The 23830-nt window shown below is 50.0% G+C and overlaps 1 protein-coding gene across 1 annotated transcript; it reads right to left on the minus strand.

The window, feature by feature from the left end:
• Positions 1 to 7407: 7407 nt before the first annotated feature.
• Positions 7408 to 20834, minus strand: SUN5 (Sad1 and UNC84 domain containing 5). Its single transcript, XM_059707570.1, has 13 exons — positions 20749 to 20834; positions 20305 to 20363; positions 20020 to 20094; positions 18955 to 19021; positions 17995 to 18056; positions 16727 to 16776; positions 14968 to 15002; positions 14297 to 14405; positions 10871 to 10949; positions 9826 to 9941; positions 9079 to 9246; positions 8514 to 8600; positions 7408 to 7539 (listed from the first exon to the last, which is right to left on the minus strand). Exons 1-13 carry the CDS (start codon positions 20832 to 20834, stop codon positions 7408 to 7410), a joined length of 1125 nt encoding a protein of 374 aa, XP_059563553.1.
• Positions 20835 to 23830: the final 2996 nt, after the last annotated feature.

A 23830-nucleotide genomic window follows, 5' to 3' on the forward strand; every position in this document is an offset into this window, starting at 1 on the left:
GCTCGCTCTCTCACCACCCGGCCCATTGTGCCTCATTCTCCTGGATGAGAAGCGGCAGCATTCGGCCTCTCAGAGGGCCCTTCCTACCTCTCATCAATCAGATCTATTGTGTAGATGGAATAACTGAGGTCAGAGAGGGACTTGGCTGGGTCCCAGCCTCCCACTTTCCAGCCCTTGTTTCCCTCCTGCCCATGTGAGCCACCAGGTTCCCCAGGGAATGCTGCTCCTATGACAATGACCAAGGACTGTCCCCTTGGGACTTGGGGGAGCCCAGACCACGCCAGCCCTGCTCATCCTTAATGATCCTCACACTACATCCATGCCCTGTTGCAAATAATCATCGTTGTTTGTGCCTTGATTCTGAGAGTCCGAGCCCGCTGGCCCCACTGCTGGGCAGTTCGGGGTGTCAGCACCCCTTCAGTGAGCCGTCTATTCATCCAGTCGGTGTTTATGGAGCACCTAGTGTATGACAGGCTCTGTGCTAGGCTCTGGGGACACAGTGTCGATAAGACCAACATGGTACCTGCCCTCAGGGACCTCACATGCAACAAACAAGGAAAATAGTAAAATGATCAACGAATGTCTGATATAGGAACTAATAAAGCAGGGGTGGGAAGTGACTGGGAGTTAATTAGGACACACGATCAGGGAAGAAGTCCCTGCTGGTGTTCAATTAAATGCCAACATCCCAGTGGGTAGCACTCAGTAGACAGTCCAGGGCTGAGGGCCCCTCAGGGAGGAGGAGGAAGGAGCCACATTGAAACCAGGTTAGAGAATCCACAGAATTCTGAGCTCTCAAGTAGCCCAGCTTGATCTGGACTTGCCATCTCCTTGGGCAGCGGGCTCAGGCCCTGCAGAGCTGAACTGTTAGAAAGTCCTTCCTTGGGTGCCATCCACTTTGACCTCCTGCCGTGGCCCAGCTCTGCCCAGGAGGTGGACTGTTCCCTTAGCTTCTCACAGGGGCTACAGGAAAGACCTAGCTAGGCCAGCTTGCAGGGGCCCCAAAGCCTGCCTCACCCTCCCTGTGGGCCCACAGCCACAGACCCCTATCCCTACCAGCTCCTCTTTCCCCAGACAGGCCACCAGCGGCGACTCCAGAGCCAGCCAGGCAACCTTAAATTCCACCCTGCAGTTCCCAAGTCGTGTGACCACATGCAGCCCACTTCCCCTCATTTCCTCCCATCGCACCTCCCTCACGGGGCTGTGGGGAGAAGTGGACATGGGGTATGCAGCGAGCACTAGCCTCGGGCCCAGCAGGGCAAGCCTTCAGTGAAGGGTGCTAGTTACACGTCGGGTTTATTTCTCTCTCTGTTGGTAAAGCCCAGGGTCTCAGAGCCTCCTGGGACGCCTGGCACATCTGTGTTCACTGGAAGGGCCATCTGGGGACTTCTGTCCTGCCCCAGGGGTGATGTCCTCACTTGGCCACAGGGCTAGTTGGAGGCAGGGATGGTGACAAGCTGGCAGTGTCAGAAGGAAGGGCTCACTGGGGAGCTATGCTTTCTGAGCCCTGGGGGTGGACCAGGCCTCTCCTTCCTTCCCTTTCACATCTAGACGCACCAACAAAGTTGATGGTCTCAATGGACTTGGGCTGAGCAGGGGCTGCCTCGCCTCTCCTTCCCCGGGCCTGGCCCCTCCTGCTCCAGGTAGCTGCCCCAGGCCAGTGCCTGAGCGCTGAACAGAGCAGGAGCTTCTCTGCACCATTGAGGGGTGGGAGCAGCGTCTTTGTGTCCACAGACCCAGGAGAGGTGGGTGGGGGTCGGGGGCAGCAGCATCTGTGCCAATCTTCCAGGCCACCTAGAGCTTCCCAGAAACCCGTGGATCCCATGGTCAGAAACAGGAGTGGATCTTGGGGACCTTAGTCCACCTCTGGCCGGGAAGAAGTGAGGACTAGCGTCTCTTGGGTGCATATGGGGAAACTGAGGCTAAGAGGATGGCTCCCTGCAGGCCACACAGTGAGGGAGCACAGGCAGGGGTGGGGCCTAAGTCTCTGACTTGTCACTGGTCCAGGGATCTCTGAGGCTCAGAGAAGCTGTGGTCCTGCCTGCCTGCCCCAGCCCTGCCCGGCCTGGTGTCCAGGGATTAGCGGATTAGCTCAAATCATGGGGCTCCTGGTAGGATTATCAGAGGCGCCACTCTGGGGCTCTTGGGGGTGGTTTGGCGCTCAGTACCTCCGGCTCTGCCTTGGTCACCACAGATTGCTGACTCCCACCCTGGCTGGCTGCCCACTCCTCTGCTCCAGTCCGGTGGGCGGGCCGAATGGTGGGCAGGCGGCCAGCCTTGTGCATTGTGGACCTGGAATGAGGTGAAGAGTGCGGCCTAGGGGCAACCTTTTTTCTTCTGCAGGGTGCTGCCCTGGGAAAGAGCCATCCTGGGCTTCCGATGTAGGCCTTGGGTGGGACTGGGTTCCTCTCGGAGCCTGTCCCCCATTCAAGAGCACTGTGAGCTGTAGTGCCCAAGCCACGGCCTATTGACTTTGGAGGGCAGGGTCTGTGGGGTGTGGGAGGCACATATGGGGCAGGTGAAAGGGGCCCTTTGGTGAATGAAGGGGAGCCCGGTAACCCAGGCAGGGCTGAGTCACATGTAGGGAGGTTCCCCAAGAAGAACAAGGCTTCCTGTGGACGGGCTCTGCCCTTTCCTGTGGTCTGCATGTGGCCTCAGTGGTCCTGTGGTGGGAGTGGGGATCAGCCTGCTCCCCAGGGCGCCACTGGGACAGAACCCAGGGGTCCTGCTCTCCACTCACAGCTCCACAGTTGGTTCACCGGAACCTACAAGAATCTGACAAGTCTGTGGGGAGGTTGGAGGGGAGAGCAGGCACTTTGGGGCCTGGGTGTTGAAGCTGCGCCAGGACTTATTGTGCCACCTTAGGAAGGTGTTCCACCTCTCTGTGCCTCAGTTTCCTCATCTGTGAGGGTGCTCCATTCCTGTAGTGAGGAGGAGATGAGGTGCTGGGTGTGAACACACCTGTGCATTATGAAATGCTTGTGGGGGAATTTACTTGAACCCTCAAGAGAGTGAAGACTGTGTGTGGGGGTTGGGGTGGGGGGGTGGGTGAGTGCCAAATGAGTGTCAAACAAACCAAGTTTCCTCCAAAGCAGCTCTAACCACAGAAAATGACAATGAGAGCAAAGATCCCATTTGCAGTCCCCCTAAAGCTTGTAAAATATCCAGGATTAAACCTGATAAGGAAAGTGCAGGATTCCTAAGAAGGAAAACTAGAGGACATGGAGAGAAGAGTCCACCTTCCAGAAAGAGAAGGGCTGACATGGCCATGAAATGTATGCTCCATACACGAATCCACACAACTAGTGCAAGTTTAGCTGTTAAAAAAATGCAACTGGACACGCTGATTGTAAAGTTCGCCTGAAAGGGAAGTGTATGAGAAACAGAGTAATAAAGAGGAAGGTACTCACATATTCCCAAACTAGAGAAACTCGAGGAGTCCCGTGTTGGTGCAGGATGAGGCGGGGGCTCAGTGAAGTGGAAAAGAGACCAGAAGCTGTGCATTGATTCTGTTTCCAAGCTACCGAGGAAGATGGGCTCTTCAATAATGATACTGCAGTGTGGCCTTTGGGCAATAATTTAGCAAAAATGAAACTAGATCCCTACCTCACACCATGCACAAAAATAAAGTCCTGATGCATTAAAGTTTTCTACATCCAGTCCAGCCGGCATGGCTCAGTGGTTGAGCATCGACCTATGAACCAGGAGGTCATGGTTTGATTCCCAGTCAGGGCACATGCCTGGTTGTGGGCTTGATCCCCAGTGTGGGGCATGCGGGAGGCAGCCGATCAATGATCATCTCTCATCATTGATGTTTCTAGCTCTCTCTCTCCCCCTTCCTCTCTGAAATCAATAAAAATATATTTTTAAAAGTTTTTCTATATCCAAATCTTGTGCATGCACTAAAGAGCATTTCTACCTATATATAATATATATATGATAAAATTGGTAGAAGAAAATATAGGGGTATATTGCTATAATCTTGAAACTGTGCAGGCTCTCCCTGCAATGTATACAAGTTATCAGCCATAAAGGAAAAGAATTATTTAGCTACATAATTTTTTTTTTTTTTAAATGTGTTGAACAAAAGCACTTTAAACAGTTAAAAGACAAATGATGGGAAGAAAAGTTAGAGGAGTAAGACTGGGATGGGCATTTGGGGAAGAAGTAGGCTGCCTACAGGTTTGCTTTTTAACAAATCTCAGTATGGTGTGGATTTTTAATGACAAAAATGGTTCTTATAAAAAATATGGAAGTAGCCCCAGCTGGTTTGGCTCAGTAGACAGAGCATCTGCCTGCCGACTGAAGGGTCCCGGGTTTGATTCCGGTCAAGGGCACATGTCGGGTTGTGGGCTCAATCCCTGGTAGGGGGCGTGCATGAGGCAGCCAATCAATGATTCACTCTCATCATTGATGTTTCTATCTCTCTCTCCCTCTCCTTTCCTCTGAAATCAAGAAAAATTTATTTTAAAAAATTATGGAAATAATGACAGTTTGAGCAGGTGTGGTTCCCAGGCCCACTGATTGCTGGGGAGAGGTGTGGGGCGGGGGGAGGAATGAATGGCAGGAGTATGGGGTGATCCCTTGAAGCCCACCCACTCTGGAGACCATTGGAGGGCTGGGTGCTGGAGGGCTCCAGGGGCTGGTGAGGAGCCTGGCAAATGACTAGAGGGGTGGGTTCTGTACCGGAGCAGGGCCTGTCCAGTGTGCCCTGCCAAGAAACAAGCGTATTTCCGATGTATCCGCCCTTCTAATGCCCAGCTGGACCTGTGCCCGCCTCCCCATCTGCCTTGCAGGCTCCCTTGCAGGCTCCAGTTCGTGCCCTTTCCAGCGTGGCCAGCCTGCCTCACACTGGGGCCCTGCCACTCCCTCCCTGAGGACTGATCTCCTGTCACCTGCCTGGGGCCAGGTTTTCGGTGATCATTCACCCAGCACCTATTGTGTGCCCCGCTTGTGCTGACAGCTCTGTGGGTGGAGTCATAGCAGATTCTGGCAGTAGAGACTGTTTTTAGCACTTCTGTAAGCTCAAATACAGAACAGGTGGGACTCAGCTATGGCAAAGATTATGCATGCAACACGAGTGACTAGTATAACATTTTCCCACCATCTTAACCATTTTTAAGTGTACAGTTCAATTGTTTTAAATACATTCATAATATTGTGCAACCATCACCACCATTCATCTCCACAGCTCTTTCCCTCCTGTAAAACTGTCAGAATTTCCTTCCTTTTTAAGATTGAATAATACTTCATGGCATGTGCATTTTTTGTTATCCATCTGCTGATGGACACCTGATTGGTTCCACATTTTAGCTATGGTGAATAAGGCTAAGAACGTTGCTGTACAGATACCTCCTTGAGACCATCTTCAGTTCTTCTGGGCATATGCCAAGTGGAATTCCTGGAGCATATGGTAATTGTATTTTTAACTTTCCGAGCAATCACCATACTGTTTTCTGTAGTGGTTGCACCATTTCTCATTCCCACAACAGTGCTCAAGGTTCCAATTTTGCCACATCCTCTTCAACTCTTATTACTTTCTGTTTTTTGATAGTAGCCATTTGTCATATGGATGTGAGGCAGTATCTCACTGTAGCTTAGATGTTCATGTCCCTAATGATCAGTGATATTGAGCATCTTTTTATGTGCTTATTGGTCATTTGTATATATCTTTGGAGAAATGTCTGTATCTTTGGTACAGTCCTTAGTTCATTTTTGAATTTTTTTTGTGTGGTTGAGTTTTAGGAATTCTTTTTGTTTTGTTTATTGTCTAAAGTTTTACATATGTCTCCTTTTTTCCCAATTGACCCCCCTTCCCCCCAGCCATTCCCACCCTGGGCAAGCCCCTACCGCCCCAGTGTGTGTCCATTGGTTATGCTAATATGCATGCATACAAGTCCTTTGGTTGCTCTCTAACCACCCCCCCTGCCATTTGTCCCTGGATCTATTCTTGTTCATCAAATTATGTTGATCATTACATCCCACAAATGAGTGAGATCATGTGATATTTATCTTTCCCCGACTGGCTTATTGCACTTAGCATAATGCTCTCCAGGTCCATCCCTGCTGTTGCAAATGGTAAAAGTTCCTTCTTTTTACCACAGCATAGTATTCCATTGTGTAGATGTACCACAGTTTTTTAATCCACTCATCTACTGATGGGCACTTAGGCTGTTTCCAAATCTTAGCTATTGTAAATTGTGCTGCTATGAACATAGGGATGCATATATCCTTTCTGATTGGTGTGTCTGGTTTCTTGGGATATAGTCCTAGAAGTGGGATCACTGGGTCAAATGGGAGTTCCATTTTTAACTTTTTGAGGAAACACCATACTGTTCTCCACAGTGGCTGCACCAGTGTGCATTCCCACCAGCAGAGCATGAGGGTTCTATTTTCTCCACATCCTCACCAGCACTTGTTTGTTGATTTGATGATGATAGCCATTCTGACAGATGTGAGATGGTATCTCATTGTTGTTATCATTTGCATCTCTCAGATGATTAGTTACTTTGAGCATGTTTTCATGTCTCTTGGCCTTTTGTATGTCCTCTTTTGAAAAGTGTCTATGTAGGTCTGTTGCCCATTTTTTTGATTGGATTGTTTATCTTCCTTTTGTTAAGTTGTATGAGTTCTCTGTAAATTTTGGAGATTAAACCCTTATCTGAAATAGCATTGGCAAATATGTTCTCCCATGCAGTGGGCTTTCTTGTTTTGTTGATGGTTTCTTTTGTAGGAATTCTTTATATAATCTGGTTATTAATCTTTTATCAGATATATGATTCACAAATATTTTCTCCCATCCTGTGGGTTGCCATTTTACTTGTTGATATTATGTTTTGATGCACAAAAGAGAAAAGTAAATGTTTGTTTATACCTGGAAAAACTGAGGTCCGGAGACGGTGTGTCCTGCCTAATGCCACACAGCAAATCATTTGTATGATGCTGAAACACTCCAAGGTAGGCAGGGGTCAGATTTCCCATCTTCCACCTTATCTGGTATAACAGCCATAATCCTGTCCCCATTGCACTGTTGGGGAGACTGAGGCCCTGAGAGAGAGAGCGCGGGGTCTTGCCCAAGGTCACGCCTGAGTCAAGGGCAGAGCTCGACTTGGAGCAAGGGAGATGACTTACGTACAGCCGTCAGGCAGTTTGAATCCTGATGCTGACATTTCCTGGCTGTGACCTCTGGCAAATCACTTTGTTCCTGGGAGCCTTCACTGTCCCATCTGTGAAATGGGGCCCATGGGGCTGTCGTGAGGATGCCTGTGCACCCAGTAAGTGATCAATCATTGCTAACCGTGGCGTCAGACGTCAAATGCTAGCCCGCCCTTAATCTTTGGGGCCAAAGACACATAGACTTGGGCTGGGTCATGAAGAATAAACTTTAATCTCTCTCGGGGTGGGGGATCAGTTGGGCTGCTCTCTGGGTGGGGTCACAGAGCCGTGCACTCGCACGCGGTAGAGGCAGGTAAAGCGTGGGTTCCCCCAGTTGCTTGATATCTTCACCTTGACGGCCCCAAAAGTCCGGGTGGGCTGGTTCTGGAAGAGAGTCACAGACATGGGGCAGTTCTCCCCTAGGCCCCCACTCTGCCTGTTCAGAAGGGCGTTTGGTAGTGGTGGGGACCCATTTCATAGGAGGGGAAACTGAGGCCCAGAGAGGGGAATGGACAGTTCCAAGGCCACACAGCAAGTGGATACTCAGGGGCTGGGGTGGAAGATGCTAAGGCCAGAAGGGGACAGACACACCGATTAGGAAGGAGTCCCAGCTTTGGGCCCCTGGCACCTAGGTGCTGTAGGACCCTGAGTAAATGCCCATCCCTCTCTGGGCTTTAGTTCCCTGCCTGTGAAACCGAGTGGTAACATCCGTGTCCCACAGCTGCTGTGAGCCTGAAATGAGATCTTGGAGCTGGACGACCTACTGGCACCTGGAACATAGTAGATGTAGGAGACTGGATTGTCTCTATCTCCCAGGGAATTATACAAGGGGAAACTGAGGCTGGGAGGGAGGGAATGACCCAGATCACACAGAATTTGTGGTTGGGTCAGGATTTGGACCAGTGTCAGCTCCCAAGCCTAGATATTCCACCAAGTCTCAGGGCCATTCCAGCAGCTGCTCACGAGTCCTGCTTCTGTCTCCAGCTCCCTCCCCTCCAGTCTCCCCACCAATGGCTGGACCAGGTGCTGATAATGGACGGCCCAGCATGGAGATGCTGCGTTTGAAGCCAGCGTTCCTGACCGATGGGCCCTTCCTGCTAACATCTGCTGCCCCTGGGAGGGCTCCTGGGCAGACGAGGGGAACCGGGAACTGCCAGGGGCTGCATGGATCTCAGGGGCCTACTCTTGTCCCAGCAGCAGATCCCTCACTCTGAGCCTCCGTTTCCTTCTCTGTCAAGTGGGTTAGTGACCATTGTGCACCTCCTGGGGCCGTGGGGAGATGAAGCGGGGTCCCCTGGGTAAAGCCTGGCACCCAGTGCACTTAGTAGGTGCTCAGCAGGGCAGCTTTTCTCAGGTACCTGGAGCTGGAACGTCTGAATGATGTTTTCTGGCTGGAACTGAAACGCCCCCAGGAACACCTCCTCCCTGGGGGAGCCTTCCATGCCCTGTGGAATCAGAACCAAGAAGAAAGTGTCGGGCACAGGCAGGACCTGCAGAGAGGGCTGCCACTCTCCAGCTGGGACTTGCACACGGCCCAGGATGGGGAGTTCCCTACCTCTTTGGGGACCATTCTGTTGCCGTACAGAATAATGGATAGAAAAGAGCACTGGCCTGGGACTCAGGAGGCTGAGGGTCCACCTCTACTCTGCCATTGACTTGTAGGATCTGGGTGTTTCCCTGACCCTTCTCCGGACCTCAGTCTCCTTATCAGTGAAATGGGTCTCTGAGAACTAAACTAGCTGTGAAGAGCTTGGGTTGATACAGAGTAGCTGTTTATCCCCCGGCCTTGAAGGCTGCGAGCTGACTCTGACCCGGGCCATGCCCCGCCCTAACAGAGCCTCACCCAGGCCCACTAGCCTGGAACCCTGCCATCAGGAGGCCATCCCCTTAGCTAAACACTGCTCCCTGCCAGGGCTTGCTCACGTAGATGACAAAGTCCTTGGGGGCCGTGTCCAGGCTGCCCGACAGTGAGATGGTCTTGGGGATATGCTGCAGGGTGAGGTTGGACAGGTAGACCTTCTGGGCCAGTCGGATGGTCACCTGGCCGCGGTCACCTGAGAAGGCCCAGCAGTTGCCAGGTGTCACGTTGGGCTGGAGGGGCAGGGGCAAGGGAGGTTATGCTGGGTGGGTGGATGAGGACTGACTCCTCGCCCCGTCCTAGCTCCCCTAGACCTCCTCTGCCCTCCTGGGTGAGCCAGGCCCTGCCTGTCTACAACGCTTGGCTTGAGCGCCCCCAACTCCAGGAGGCTCCCCTGACTGCAGTCAGCAAGGTGAGTCCTCAGCCCGAGCAGTGAGGACAGGGGCCTGTTTAGGCCCTTCAGGGTTCCCTGACCCTCAGTCTTGAGGGCTGGTGGGGCCCCTTCTAGCTAAAGCAGGTTGTCCCCTATCCCGTGCCTGTCTCCTGCGGCTGCCCAGCCCGCCCCCCAGTGGTCCCTGCTGTCTGTTCTTGCCTCTTGCCCTTGCCCGATTTCTCACCCCCACCCCTACCAATTGCCACTTTTGTCTGCCTCCTGCCCCTGCCCCATCTGTCTCCTGCATCAACCCCTGCCCCTCCCTCTGCCCCAGGCTCCACCCCCTTTACTCCCACCCCCAACCTCAGCTTTCCGTGAAGACACCCCAGGCCCCTGGCCGCACCCCTGCCACTCTCCCCTTGCCCGCCATGCCCCCTGCCTCGAGGATCACGTCCGGGGGCTGTGCGTAGTTCCACAGCCGGATCCAGTTCCAGTAGGAGCGAGCCTTGTCGTGATTGTATGTGGCTGATGTTTGTTCAAAGTCGATAGAGGCTCCTGTATGAAAGGTGGGGGGTAGAGCACCTCTCAGCTGAGCAGCCCCCCCACTTCTGCCTGGTGGTGGGGAGCCTCACTGATTGGGCACTGACTCTGTGCCCACTGCACTTTGGACGAGCCACTGGGTCTCTCTGGAATAATAATAACCACAATAATAGAAGTAGTGATAGATAACACCCACCTCATAGGGCTGCTGTGAGGTTGAAATGAATCAATACCTCAGTGTTTGTCCAGCAGTGCCTGGCGCCGGTCAGCCCTCACTTATGTCATTGTCATTGTTATGGCGATTCTTACTAGTGCACCCATTTCCCAGAAGAGAAATGGATGTAAGAATTCCGCGAGCAATTCTTACACCCATTACTCCAGCCCTCGGAGTTAAGCTGATGCCCTCTGACCCCATCTGCTTGGGCCTGAGGGTGCATGGCTCCCGGGCAGAGGCAATCGCCCTGCCGGCCCCGCCCCACCGCCTCCCACATGCCCTCACTCGATCCTGTGTCCTTGCAGGGGCACCTTTCAATCGGTTCCTTTGGTCTGGAATGCTTTTTCTTCCTCACCAGGTTGCAGCCCAAACGCTCCCGCCTCTGCCCAGGTCCCCTCCCTCCCAGCCACCTGCTTAATTTTTCCGAAGCTCCAATCCCCAACCGTCACTGGGCCTGTGTTGGTTTTTCATGTGGTCAGTCCTCCCCACCTGGGGCAAGGGCAGCTCTGCTGACCCCGAGGCTGGAGGACAGTGCGTGGGAGGAGGGGTGGTGGAGGGCCTCCCCTGCCCACGCCAGCCTCCACTAAAGAAAACCAGCTGGGGAGCAGGGTTAGCTCTGAAGACGAACTTCCCAGCAGCAGTGGGTGCACCAGCCCAGCCCTGCAGTCCACCCTCTGAAGAGTTTCTGAGGGAACTTGAGGTGCGCACATTGGGGGAGGTGATCACTTACCTATAGACTTTAGGGCAAAGTCCGGCTTTTCAATGTAATCTCCTTGTATCATCTTCATTATTTTCTGGGCCATTTTTTGCTGAAGAGGCAGAAAACATAAGCTGTGCACTGGTGTGTTCTTACAGATCATGGTCCACAGGTGTGTGCACACCAGTGACAGGCAGTTCTCCCCTCCCTGCCTATGGAAGCCATGGCTGGTCCCCAGTCGCTACTAGTATATTGTGAGGGAGCCCAGGCGACACAGAGCCACCCCGATCCCACCCACTGGGTTTACTCAGCGCTTTTATCCTCACTGTGACAGGGTGTCACACGTGGGAATGGGGTCTCAGTGAAGTTAAGGGCAGGGGCCCTGGAGTTAGACAGACTTTTACTGCTGTGGGGTGTTGGGCTGGTTGCTGCCCATCTCAGTCTCAATTTTCTCATCTGTACTGAGGTCTGTGCTATCATCATCCCCATTTTAAAGACGAGAACACTGAGGCACAAAAGGGTCACTTGTCCAAGGTGACACAGCTCATGAGAGGCAGAGCCAGGCAGTTTGGTTCCAGAGTTCCGGCTTTTTAGCCACTGTGCTCCACTGATAGCTCGGTGTATGCTGGCTATTATTTTGATTAGACTTTTTTTAAAAAATATTTTACTTATATACATATATTTTATTCTTTAATTTTTTAAAATATATTTTATTGATTTTTTTTTTTTTTTTTTTTTTTTTTTTACAGAGAGGAAGGGAGAGGGATAGAGAGTTAGAAACATCAATGAGAAAGAAACATCAATCAGCTGCCTCCTGCACACCCCCTACTGGGGATGTGCCCGCAACCAAGGTACATGCCCCTGACCGGAATCGAACCTGGGACCCTTCAATCGCCGGCCGATGCTCTTTCCACTGAGCCAAACCGGTCAGGGCTTGATTAGACTTTTTACAGCCTTGGCAGATTGTACCCTCCAAAAATGGCTACAGCCAGGTCTCGAATGTCATGCTCTTCTTTTGTGACTTTGACACTCTTCCCATTGAGTTGGGACTTAATTTCTCCCCCATCAGTCTGAGCGGGACTGTGATTCTGGCAGAAGGGATGCTGTGTGACTTCTGAACGAAGTCCCAAGGTGGCTCAGCGCGGCCTGGTTCTCCGGAGACACCAGCCGCCGGGTTGTGGAGAAGCCCAGGCCACATGGAGAGGCCACCTTTGGCTGCTTTAATCAACAGCCTTGAGTTCCAACGACAGCCAGCCTCAGCCTCCCGACACGAGTGATAACACCCCCGGTTAATTCCAGGCCCAGGTCTCGAGTCACCCCTAGCCGTCCAGTCTTCCCCACGGAGGCCCCAGGCGTCACGGAACACTGAGAAGCCATCCTGGCTTTGTCCTACCTGAATTCCTGACCCACGGCATCTCTGAGCATAGGCGTCTATAACGCTTTAAAAAGTCATTTCTTGTGAGAATTTTCAACTTAAAATATTCAAGGACACCTGAATTGTGAGTAATATATTTATTTTTATAATACTCATTGCAAATTGATTTTTAAAATTAAATTCAAAATATTGTGGCGTGTGGGGATGGTTTCCGTTTTGGACGCGTGGCAGTTAACTGGTAAAATGGTTGTTTTGCACCACTAAGCTTTGGGGTGGTTGGTTATGCAGCAGTCGTTACTATAACAATAGCTAGGGTGTGTACAGGGCTGTGATTCTGACTCTATTTTATTGATGTGGAAACTGAGGCTCAGAGAGGTTGGTGCCCATCCTAAAACAACATGTATGACTTAATAAGTCTGGGTGGGGCCCATTAATCTGAATTTCTAACGTTTTCCCAGTTAATGCTGATACTGCTGTGGGGATCACACTTTGAGGACTACTGCCTTAAAAGAAATAGCTATAGCTGCACTTCATCTGGAGGGCACTAAACCGAGTATAGACACAATTAAAGACAGAATCCAAGCTTGCCCTTTGCAGAGAAGGCTGCCACTGGGTCAGAAACTGCATTTGTGCAGGGCTAGGAGACAAAATTAGAGACTTCAGAGGCCTCAAACATCAGGATATTTATCAAATTTTTGAAGCTGCATGAGCAGCACACTAAAAGTTTAAGCTGAAAACCTCTGACTCAATTTTATAAAAATTGCTATCCAGGTCTTGAACCAGCTCAATGCATGTCTACATAGATGTGGTCAGTGCACTTCATTATCCTTACAAAGGAAAGGGGGAACTCTCATTGGCAGGAGTTACAATTATCTGGAGTATCTATGGCTCTTTTGTGTACAATGTCCAGAAAACACTAAAGAATTACCAGACATGAAGAAGCAAAGAAAAAACAGACATCAGAAAGGAGGCCACAGATGATCCAGAGATTGGCTTTAGCGGACAAGGATTTTAATATAACTATGATCAGTATGTTAAGTAAAATAAAGGAAAAGATGGACAATACAGGTGAAATGTTGAAGTTTCACCATAGAGTTAAAAATCTATGAAAAAGAATCAACTGTATGTTCGAGAACTAAACACTGCAATATGTGAAATTAAGAACTTAATGAAAAGATTTAACAGTAGACTGAACAGAAAAGAATATAAGATGATTAATTAGCTTAAAGAAATGTGAATAGAAAATATGAAAATTTAAGCAACTAGAAAAAAAAAAGAGTAAAGAAACCAATCAAGTAATAGCCTAACAGTTATGTGGAATACATTCTAAAGGTCTAGCATAGATATAACTGGAGTCCCAGGAGAGGACACAGATAATAAGGAAGAAGCAATATTTTAAGAGATAATAGCTAAGAATTTCCCCAAACTATTGAAAAATATTAATCCATAGACTCTGATAAACTCAGCATCCCCCAAGTGGGTTAAATATAGAACACTGAGGGGAAAAAGAATATCTTACAAATTCTCATGGAGTTTGTAAGACCACACTTAAAGGACCAATAATACAAGTGAGGCTTCTCAACAGCAATAGTATAAACTAGAACACAATACTGGGCTTCCTTCAAAATTCTCAGAGGAAAGTACTTTCTATCTATAATTCTATACCCGGCCAAATTACAATCAAGTATAAGGGTAGGAATAAGATATTTTCAAACATGCAAGTTCATAAATTATAAATTGTGCCCTGGCTGGTTTGGCTCAGTGGATAGAGTGTCGGTCTGTGGACCGAAGGGTCCCAGGTTTGATTCCGGTCAAGGGCACATGCCTGGGTTGCGGGCTTGGTCCAATGTGCAGGAGGCAGCCAATCAGTGATTCCCTCTCATCATTGATGTTTCTATTTCTCTCTTCCTCTCCCTTCCTCTCTGAAATCAATAAAAATATCTTAAAAAAATAAATTGTACCTCTTATTTCACTCTTTTTCAGGAAGTTATTGGGGAATGTGCTTCATCAAAACTTGGGGTATAGGAAACAGGGCATCAGACAGAGAAGTTAGGTGTTTGGGGGCAGAATGGCCAGCATCTCACCTCATCTGACATGGCTTCCATCTCCTGGAGCTTGGCAACGAGCTGATTTATGGTACCTCGGAGAACCTGGATTTCCCCTGTGTGATGTCGCACCTTCTCCTGGTACATCCTTACAAGGGAGGGTGAGAACATGGACTGACCGACCTGTGGTACTATTGTCACCCCCAGCTTCTACCTTTGCCAGTCAGCCCACTAAGGACTAGCTTCACATTTTTCTACTCTCCTGGGCCTATCCCCATCTTATCTCTAAAATACTACTCATGCTCTTCCTCCTGCTTGGAATATTCTTTAACCTACCTCATTCCTTCCAAATATTCCGGAGTATTTTGTCTGCAATTAAGGATAATGCCACCAGGTAGTATCTTGTTGGTTAAAATTCTTTTCAGCTGTCTTTTGCTGAACACTAACTAGAGGCCAGGAACTATTCAAGACACCCATATTCTTTAACACCCATAATTACCCAGAGCAAGGTGGGTGTTTTGCCTCATCTAATAAATGAGGAATCAAAGACCCAGAGAGGTAAAGTATATTGTATAAGTTTAGCCAGGTAGAGAGTACTGGAGCAGGGATTTAAACTCAGGTTGGTCTGACCTCAGAGCCCACATTGTTAGTTAATACATCCCAGGTCCTAGCTATAGCTCTGGTTTTTAGGTGTTAATAGAACTTCTTACCTTAAGCTCTGCAGTGGAGTATTTATGCTGTCATCCTGGTGGGGTGTTGAGGAAGCAAGGGACCTCTTTGAGATGGTCTAATTTGGGCCCAATAGAGCTTCATCCATCCATTTTCCCACAACCATAAATCTGTTCATTCATCCACCTTCTTGTTTACTCTTTCATACATCCACCCATCTACCATCTATCCAAAATCCAATTTACCTTCCTTTTTATCCATCCATCCATCCATCCATCCATCCACATACATTCACACTCATCTATCCTCCCTTCCACTCACCATCCATCCATTTACCCTCTCCCAACCATCTACTCCATTTATCCAACCTTTCCCATCCCTCTACACTTTCATCCATCTACCTTACCTTGTCCATTTACCCTTTCATCAATCCATTTATCCCATCTATCCATCCATTCACCATTCCAACTATCTATCCTTCCATTCAACCATCCATCCATCCATCCATCCATCCATCCATCCATCCATCCACCAACCCACCCATATATTCCATCTGCAGACCTCCCTACCTATTCACTTTTTCATCCATCCACTTTCCATTCACCCATTCACCCTCCAAACACTTCCCCCAACCCCTACATTCATCACTTTCATCCTCCCATCCATTCTCTCTCCATTCATACTCCCGTGTGGCCATCCTATCATCCAACATTGATAGTGGCAACCTGGGGCCTGGTCCTGAGGTAGATGCTGTGGGAATGAGTAAGCTCTGCCTTCAAGGGCTGCCGGTACAGTTGGGGGAACAGTAATGATTACAGAATATTGTATCAGTGATCACAGAAAATCGTATTAGTGATCACAGAACATTGTATTAGTGATTACAGAACATTGTATTAGTGATCACAGAACATTGTATTAGTGGCTACAGAACATTGTATTAGTGATTGATTACAGAAACTCGTATTAGTGATCACAGAACATTGTATTAGTGATTGATTACAGAAAATCGTATTAGTGATCACAGAAGATTGTATTAGTGATTACAGAAAATCGTATTAGTGATCACAGAACATTGTATCAGTGATTACAGAAAATCGTATTAGTGATTACAGAACATTGTATAAATAATCACAGAACATTGTATCAGTGATCACAGGACATTGTATTAGTGATTACAGAAAATCGTATTAGTGGTTACAGAAAACTGTGGGAGGAGAGAGGGGAATGTGACCACCTCTGCCTGGGTGTTCCTGAAGGAAGTGACATATTCGCTGAATCTCGGAGGAGATGAAAGAGTTCATAAGAGAAGAAGAAAGAGGGAGGGACAAGGCCCATCAAATATCCTTTCTCTCTAGGCCTTCGGAGCCTCTTTGCTGTCCTCAGACTGGGAGCTCTTGTCATTGGTTTCCTCCTCCTCCTTCTCCAGGAACCACATAGCAAATGATCTCATCTTATTTGAGCAGAACCAACTGCATTGAGCAGAGAGAGAAAGGTTGTTCCCTGTCCTCATCATCCCATTTTATGTGGGAGCCTTGATGAAGAAGAGATGGGTTATCTCTGGGAGTGAGTGACAGGAGAGGCGTTCTGGAAGAGAGAATATTGCATCTGGTCTTTGAAAGTCACGTTTCGGTGGGAGAGATGGGTTCCAGGTGAGTGGCATGGCAAAGGCAGAGGCTTGGAGCTGGGATGAGTCAGGAATTGATTAGGATCCAGGTGTGGCGACAGTGAGAGAAGCTTACAGAGGTGGCACTGACTGGGGAAGGGCGGTCAGCAGTGTGCCTGAAGAGAGCACACACTCACCTGCCAGACTTCAACTTTGGATGGTAAGTGCATCATAAACACCCAGAATCCTGTGCAGCCAGAGGAATGAGGAGGAGCTTTTTAAGATGAAAGGTTAAGAGCATAGGGTCTGGAGTTAAGGCTTCTAGCTTCAAATCCCAACTTTGCCCCTTGCTAACATTGTGCAATGTTGGGAGAAGTTATGTTACCTTTCTACACCTCAGTTTCCTCATCTGTCAGATGGGATAATAGTGATATCTACTTTATTACTGAATGATTTCATATATGCGAAGTGTCTCACATAAATCAAATAATCCATGTCTCCTCCCCCTCCCCTGTCCCAATCCTACTGGGGAAAATTGGTAAAGAGAAGAAAAGGAGGTAGTCATTTTATGATATCTGTATTGCCTGAAATCCTTCTGTTTAAGCCAGCTGTGGGCAAACTACGGCCCGTGGGCCGGATCCGGCCCGTTTGAAATGAATAAAACTAAAAAAAAAAAAAAAAAAGACCGTACCCTTTTATGTAATGATGTTTACTTTGAATTTATATTAGTTCACACACACACTCCATCCGTGCTTTTGTTCCGGCCCTCCGGTCCAGTTTAAGAACCCATTGTGGCCCTGGAGTCAAAAAGTTTGCCCACCCCTGGTTTAAGCCATTAATAAAATCCTTCAAGCCAGCTGGCGTGGCTCAGTGGTTGAGCGTCAACCTATAAACCAGGAGGTCATGGTTCCATTCCCAGTCAGGGCACATGCCCGGGTTGTGGGCTCGACCTCCAGTAGGGGGTGTGCAGGAGGCAGTCAATCCATGTTGTTTTTTCATCTCTCTCTCCTTTCTCCCTTTTCCTTCCTCTCTCTCTCAAAATCAATAAAACATATCTTTTCAAAAACCTTATTTGTTGGGTTAAGTGTTCTAGGAATGTCTAAGAAATGCACCCCTGTCCCCATACATTTGAGGGGAGGAAGGAGATTCCTTTGCTTGAGGAAGCAGAGCTGTGATGTGGGTGGCGTCTGGAAGGAAGTCACAGAAATCCAGAGAGAGGGAGTAATAATTATCGTAACATGGTTTGGAAAAAGCTTTACAGTTTTCAAAGCTTTCAAAAATTTTTCTTGGTCATTGTTAATTTTATTCCTCCCAGCAACACACTCATTAGACAGATGGGAAACGGGGGCTCCTAGAGGGGCTGTGTTGCCTAGGCAGTGCCAGAACCCCCCGTTTTTCCCTCTACAGAATGGGTGAGAGCCAGGGATTCCCCCACCTGGGATGGGTCAGGGCCCCGGGGACGCACCAAAAAGAAAGAGGACCAGGACACCTGTCTTTTCCATGAGCTTCTGGAAGAGCAGTTTGCATCTGGAAGACAGAGAAGCAGTGGTCAAGGCGAGGCAGGGCTTTGCACAGGCTGGCCAGTCCCTGCCTGGCCTTCAGCTCTTCCCCACCCTGAGGGGCAGGCCTTTCTCTGGGCAGTGACACCCTCTCCAGGAGGCTGGCATGCTCCTTGGCTCCATAGCAGGACAGAGGAAAGAAAGCTCTTACCCCAGCACTTGGGGCCTTCAGAGGCCAATTCACTATGGTTGTTGCGTCCTCACCACACCCTTTCTCCATCTACATACTCTTTGTTCCCTCCCATCTTCTCTCCTGGTGAATGCACCCTTCAGGGTTCAGCTCAAATGTCCCCTCCTGCTACAACCTCCAGACTCTCACTCCCCACACTCACACTGTTTTGGTGTCTGCCTTCCCCACTCAACTGGAAGCTTATGAGTGGTGAGGGCCAAGGCTGAGCCCAGAGTAGGCATTAAGGAAACATTTAGCACGTAGACTTCAAGTGGATGAGTGAAGTGAAAGCTCTTCAGGAATTCAGAGGAGTATCAGGGGCAGGAAGGGAAAGGGGAAAGGATGGGACGGACATTCCAGGCAGGAAGAACAGAGTGTACGAAGGTGTGGAGGTGGGAATAGAAGGAGTGGGTCCAGGAAGTGGGAACCCTAGCCTTGCTGGCCCAACGAGTCCACAGCAGGAGGCAGAATGAGGGCAGTTCGCGAAGAAAGGGTGGGGCAGGATTTCAAAGGGCTGCAGGCTGAGGTGATGGGTCTCTGGGGAGCCACAGTATGTTCCGGGGTGAGGGTATCTGAGAAAAGCCAGGCGTGGGATAGCTTGTCTGGTCTGGAGATCAAGGGGGAGGTTCAAACCAGTGAGGTGACCAGCTGCATGGTTCCAGCTCCTATCAGCCTTCCCTCACCTGCCCCTGCTCACCTGAAGTTGTTGAATAGAACCTGGTGGACCTGACTCCTTAGGATGCAGGCCAGGCAGGTGATCCATGCTGCAGAGGAGACAGAAGACCAGTGAGTAGTTGCGCCCTTGTTCTTATTCTCCAGCGACTTGCTGACTGTCCTGGTGAGTGTGTGTGTGGCGGGGTGGGGACTGGAGCTTGGAGACCCCCTCAACTTGCTAGTTGAGCCCAGGGCAACCCTGCTCTGCTTATGGGTAAGTGCCAGCTTGGAGTGAGTGTCAGTCCTGTAGGTGATTCCTGCTCACATCTGGCAGTTAATAGACACCTAATGTGACACAGGAGCCCTAGGGTGCGTGAATGCCCATTCCTAGACCCTGGGAGCTTCGCAAGGACAGGGTCCTTGTCTGGCTCATCCTGGGTGCCAGCACTGCCCAGCGTGGAGCTAGGCAAAAAGTAGGAAGTCAGGGCGATGAGTAGGCGGGAGGATACACAAATGGATGGAAAAGGGGGTTTGGAAGATAGAGGAATAGAAAGATGGGTGAGTGGATGGGGAAAGGGAGGAAGGGTAGGACGGATGGGTTGATGACTGGATGGTTGTGAGTATTAACGAAGGTGTGGATAGCTCGGTGAATGAGTGGATGGAGGACTAATGAAATGCACGGATATAACAACAAAAGGATAGGCGGACAGATGGCTGGATACATGACTTCGCGGGTGAGTAAGTGGAGGGGTGAGTGGATGAACACAGAAGTGGAATACCAGTCTTTAGGAGGTCTGAAGTGAGGGCCAGTTGCATCACACCATTCCCATGACTTCACCAGTGTTCTCCTGGCCCAGTGGCCAGGCCTGTGTCGGAGTAGGCGAGCGCTGGCAGTTAGCTCCTCCTTTAAGCTGCAAGTCTCCCTCCCACTCCCTCTGTCCAGCCACCGAAGAGACCCTGACTGGAATGACACCCCTGACACCTTGATGGGAAGACACCCAGAGCTCAACCTGTGCTCTCTCCCTCTCCTGCAACCCAGCCCAGGCTTCACACTCCTCCCCCACCCCAAGGTCAGCCTGGCCTGAGGCAGCTCTCAGTATATACTTACACATACACCCCATTATGAAATGAATCAGGCCTGGGGATGGGCCGTTGAGACGGAGCGGAAACAGGAAGGGATCATCTGCAGAGAACACAGGGCTGTCATGTCACTACTGGCTTGAGGGACATGGTGCCTGCAGACACCTGGGAGCGCCCAGAGTTTGGTGTGAGCATCCCTGCCCCCTGCCCTGCCCCTTCCAGGCCACCCTGGGTTGCCCATCTGACATCTCAGAGCCTCAGCCCCTTGCTGCCCACGAAGATCCCAGGGCTCCCCTCGCCCTTCCCTGCTTACTCATGTTTTGCGAGGACTCCTCTGTCATCCTGCAGGGGTTCCGGCCTCGTTGGACCGCCCTGGGGCTGACAAGATTCACAGGGGCATTTTACAATTCACAAGAAACATGGTCCCCATGTTCCAGGCTGAGAAACCAAGTTGCAGAGAAGTTTGCCCAAGACCACCAGCCTGTGAATCAGGGACAGACCTGGGTCTGCTGACCCCAAATCCAACACTGTGCTCCCAGCAACCCACTCAGTGCCTGGCACACAGTAGTAGCTCAATAAACACAGGCCGAAAGGATGCCTCTCCACCACTCCCTGGCGGGAGACGTTAGGAAAGCCCCTGGCAAACCTCCGACCTCAGTTGCTGCACCTGTAACGTGCAGGCGGTAACGCCAGTTCACCTCCCAGGAGAGGGCGGAGGGGCACCGTTTCGTAAGTGATAAAGGGCTGCTGTCCTCACCTCCTGGGCCTGGGATCCCTGCAGAGGGGGGCCACATCGTCGAGGGGGTCACCCAGGTCCCTGGGGCTCCTTGAGGTCCGGGGCATTGGTTTCCTTCTCTAGGAGGGGGATGGAGGGAGGCTCTCTGGGAGCTGGCGAGGAGGACCTGGCTGCCACCTCAGCCTCCTGTCATTCCCTGAAAGGAGTCATGCGGAATCTGCTCTGAGCTGTCGGCACTGTGACCTCACAGAGCTGGGTGGGGTGGGGGGAGGTAGGGGGGCGACAGGAGGGGCGTCGGGGAGGCTTGGCCTTGGGACTTCCTCATTGGAGGCGCCCATTCCGACCAACTTACCACTTTTTTTTTTTTAAATTAAATCTTTATTGTTCAGATTATTACAGTTGTTCTTCTTTTTCCCCCCATAGCTCCCCTCCACCCGGTTCCCACCCCACCCTCTGCACTTACCCCGCCCCCCGCCCCACACTGTCCTCATCCATAGGTGTACGAGTTTTGTCCAGTCTTTTCCCGCATCCCCCACACCCCTTTCCCCCCAAGAATAGTCAGTCCATTCCCTTTCTCTGCCCCTGATTCTATTATATTCACCAGTTTATTCTGTTCATCAGATTATTTATTCACTTGATTTTTAGATTCACTTGTTGATAGATGTGTATTTGTTGTTCATAATTGGTATCTTTACCTTTTTCTTCTTCTTCCTCTTCTTAAAGGATACCTTTCAGCATTTCATATAATACTGGTTTAGTGGTGATGAACCCCTTTAGCTTTTCCTTATCTGTGAAGCTCTTTATCTGACCCTCAATTCTGAATGATAGCTTTGCTGGGTAAAGTAATCTTGGTTGTAGGTTCTTGGTATTCATCACTTTGAATATTTCTTGCCACTCCCTTCTGGCCTGCATAGTTTCTGTCAACTTTCCACTTTTAATAGGGGAAATGGAGGCCTCGAGACAGGCAGGGTCATGCCAGGGTCTCAGGGGCGAGCAGGGGTGAGAGCTGAGGCTCCAAGATCCAGGCCCTGCTTTTTCTTGCTCCAGACCGCTGCTCGTTCCACGTCTCCCAGCCTTGCCGCTTTCTTTGATTGCATCTGAATACATTTTAGAATGCTGAGCTTCTCACTGGTGGGCACTTCGTGTCATACAAAATAATATATGTGTGTTGTTGTTTGAATAAAGTTCTGCTTTTTACTGGAGAAACACAACGGCCTAACAGAGTGGAAACGTCTGGGTTCATTTCTTTTTTCCTGTCAGCCCTGCCTCTGGAGAGACCCTAACTGGGTTGTGAAGCTGAAATGAATTCACTTTGCCCCCTGGTGGCTGTTGCTCAAAATTGCAGGCTAAGTACCTGTGGGGAGCAGAATAATGGCTCCCCAGAGGCCTGTGTACTACAACTTGAACATGAGAATACGTTTGGTTTCATACAAAGGGCAATTAAAGCTTGCAGATGGAATTAAGGTTGCTAATCAGCTGACCTTGAGATGGGAGGATATCCTAGATTGTCCAGGTGGGCCCAGGGTTGTCGAGGGTCCTTCTAAGTGGAAAAGGAAGGCAAGGGGGGAGAGAGATGGCAGCCCGGGGGACGCTCAGCTCAGCTTGCTGGCTGTGAAGATGGAGGAAGGGGCCAGGAGTGAAGGCAAGGAAACAGAGCCTCTGGAAAGGAACAAAGCCCTGCCAATACCCCGATTCTAGCCCAGGGAGACCCCGTTTGGACTTCTGACCTCCAGAACTGTAAGACAGTTCGTGTTTTAAGTCACTAAGTTTGTTATTTTTATAGCAGCATTAGGAAACTAATACAGTACCCTCAAAAATATTTGGTGAAGGGGAAACCCTGAAATGTTGCCATTATAATGGGTACAAGGGTCTTAACAATTGTACATTCATTTATTAATTCAACAAATACGTACTAAGCACCTCAGTGTTCCAGGCACTGGCTGCAGGAGTGAGCAGAACCAGCTCCCATGCCTGGGGGACACCTTGCACATAGGGTGCCACTGGACGGTGCTTGCCCTGCTGTGGGGAGGAGGGGCTGGTGGGAATCTCCCTCCTTTGTGTCTCCTGGCTGTCCCTCAGCGTCCCCTGTGCTGAAAATGCGGAGGGAGAGGAAGCGTTCGCGCTAAGAGCAAACACTGAGAGTGGCTTTTGTCAATATTTGTGGCCCTCTCCACCGAGTCTGCTGTTTGTCTCCGCTACGGTCGGGGCCAGGAGTTCTGGTCTTATGCTCTGGTGACCACACTGAGGCTAGGATTAGGGGGTAGGGTGTGCAACTGGAGCTTCTGATTCCTTTTTGCCTATAGAATAGGATAGAGATCCTGGCTGGAGACAGGGCTGGTCCGTGTGAGCTCTGGCCTCTCAAGGGAGAGCTCACTGGTGCCTGTGGGCTCTAGTGGGGACCCAGCACAGGGTGGGCCCTGGGCCTGGGCCCTGGGCTGGTATGGAGTCAGTGGGAGTCATGGAGGGCTCTGAGTGGGGGGAGGCCCAGACCTCTTGTATCTGTATCCCGGGTGAGCCGTACAGAGACATGAAGGGGCTTTGCCTGCAGTCATGCCATCACCTCCTATGTCCACATGCATGTATACACACAAACACACATACATTCCCAATACCATGCAACAGTCTGCTATACATATGTACACATACACACATGCACTAATACCATGTACACACAGACCCACAGACATACTCAGTATACAAAGCCCACATATACATACGGTACACATAACTTTCCATACCTGCACCCATGTAGGTTCATGTAAACAGGCATGTAACACCATAAACCAGTGTGTCAACATGCCCATTCCATGTTTACACTCACACACAAACACTCTTCCCTCTGATGCTAGTAATTATGACCAATAATTGCATTTGGAGAGAGTTTGGGATGTTAAATAGTGGGGACTGGATCATCCACACCCTCTCGTCTGTTGTCTTCTGAGTTAGGGCTCAGTGCCTGATGAGGATCAGGGCTCAGGTAGCCTCCTGCTCCCCCTAAAAGGGTCATGTTTCTGGGCCAGTTTGGAGGCACGGGCCTGAGAGGTTACTGCAGCCATCCCCTGACCTTGAGCATTCTCTCCTTCCTGGGCCTGGCTGGGCCTGG

The sequence above is a fragment of the Myotis daubentonii genome, chromosome 8 (assembly GCF_963259705.1).
Source record: "Myotis daubentonii chromosome 8, mMyoDau2.1, whole genome shotgun sequence".
In the NCBI taxonomy this organism is placed as follows: domain Eukaryota; kingdom Metazoa; phylum Chordata; class Mammalia; order Chiroptera; family Vespertilionidae; genus Myotis; species Myotis daubentonii.

Bases quoted from the DNA above. Each gene is read 5' to 3' on its own strand.
- SUN5 (XM_059707570.1), bottom strand. From the start codon at position 20,834: ATGCCCCGGACCTCAAGGAGCCCCAGGGACCTGGGTGACCCCCTCGAC. The intron at 18,057-18,954 runs GTGAGCAGGGGC...TCTGTCTTCCAG, and splicing joins GTTCTATTCAACAACTTCAG to ATGCAAACTGCTCTTCCAGA. The intron at 15,003-16,726 runs GTGAGTGTGTGC...ACACCCCACCAG, and splicing joins CCAAAGTTGAAGTCTGGCAG to GATGACAGCATAAATACTCC.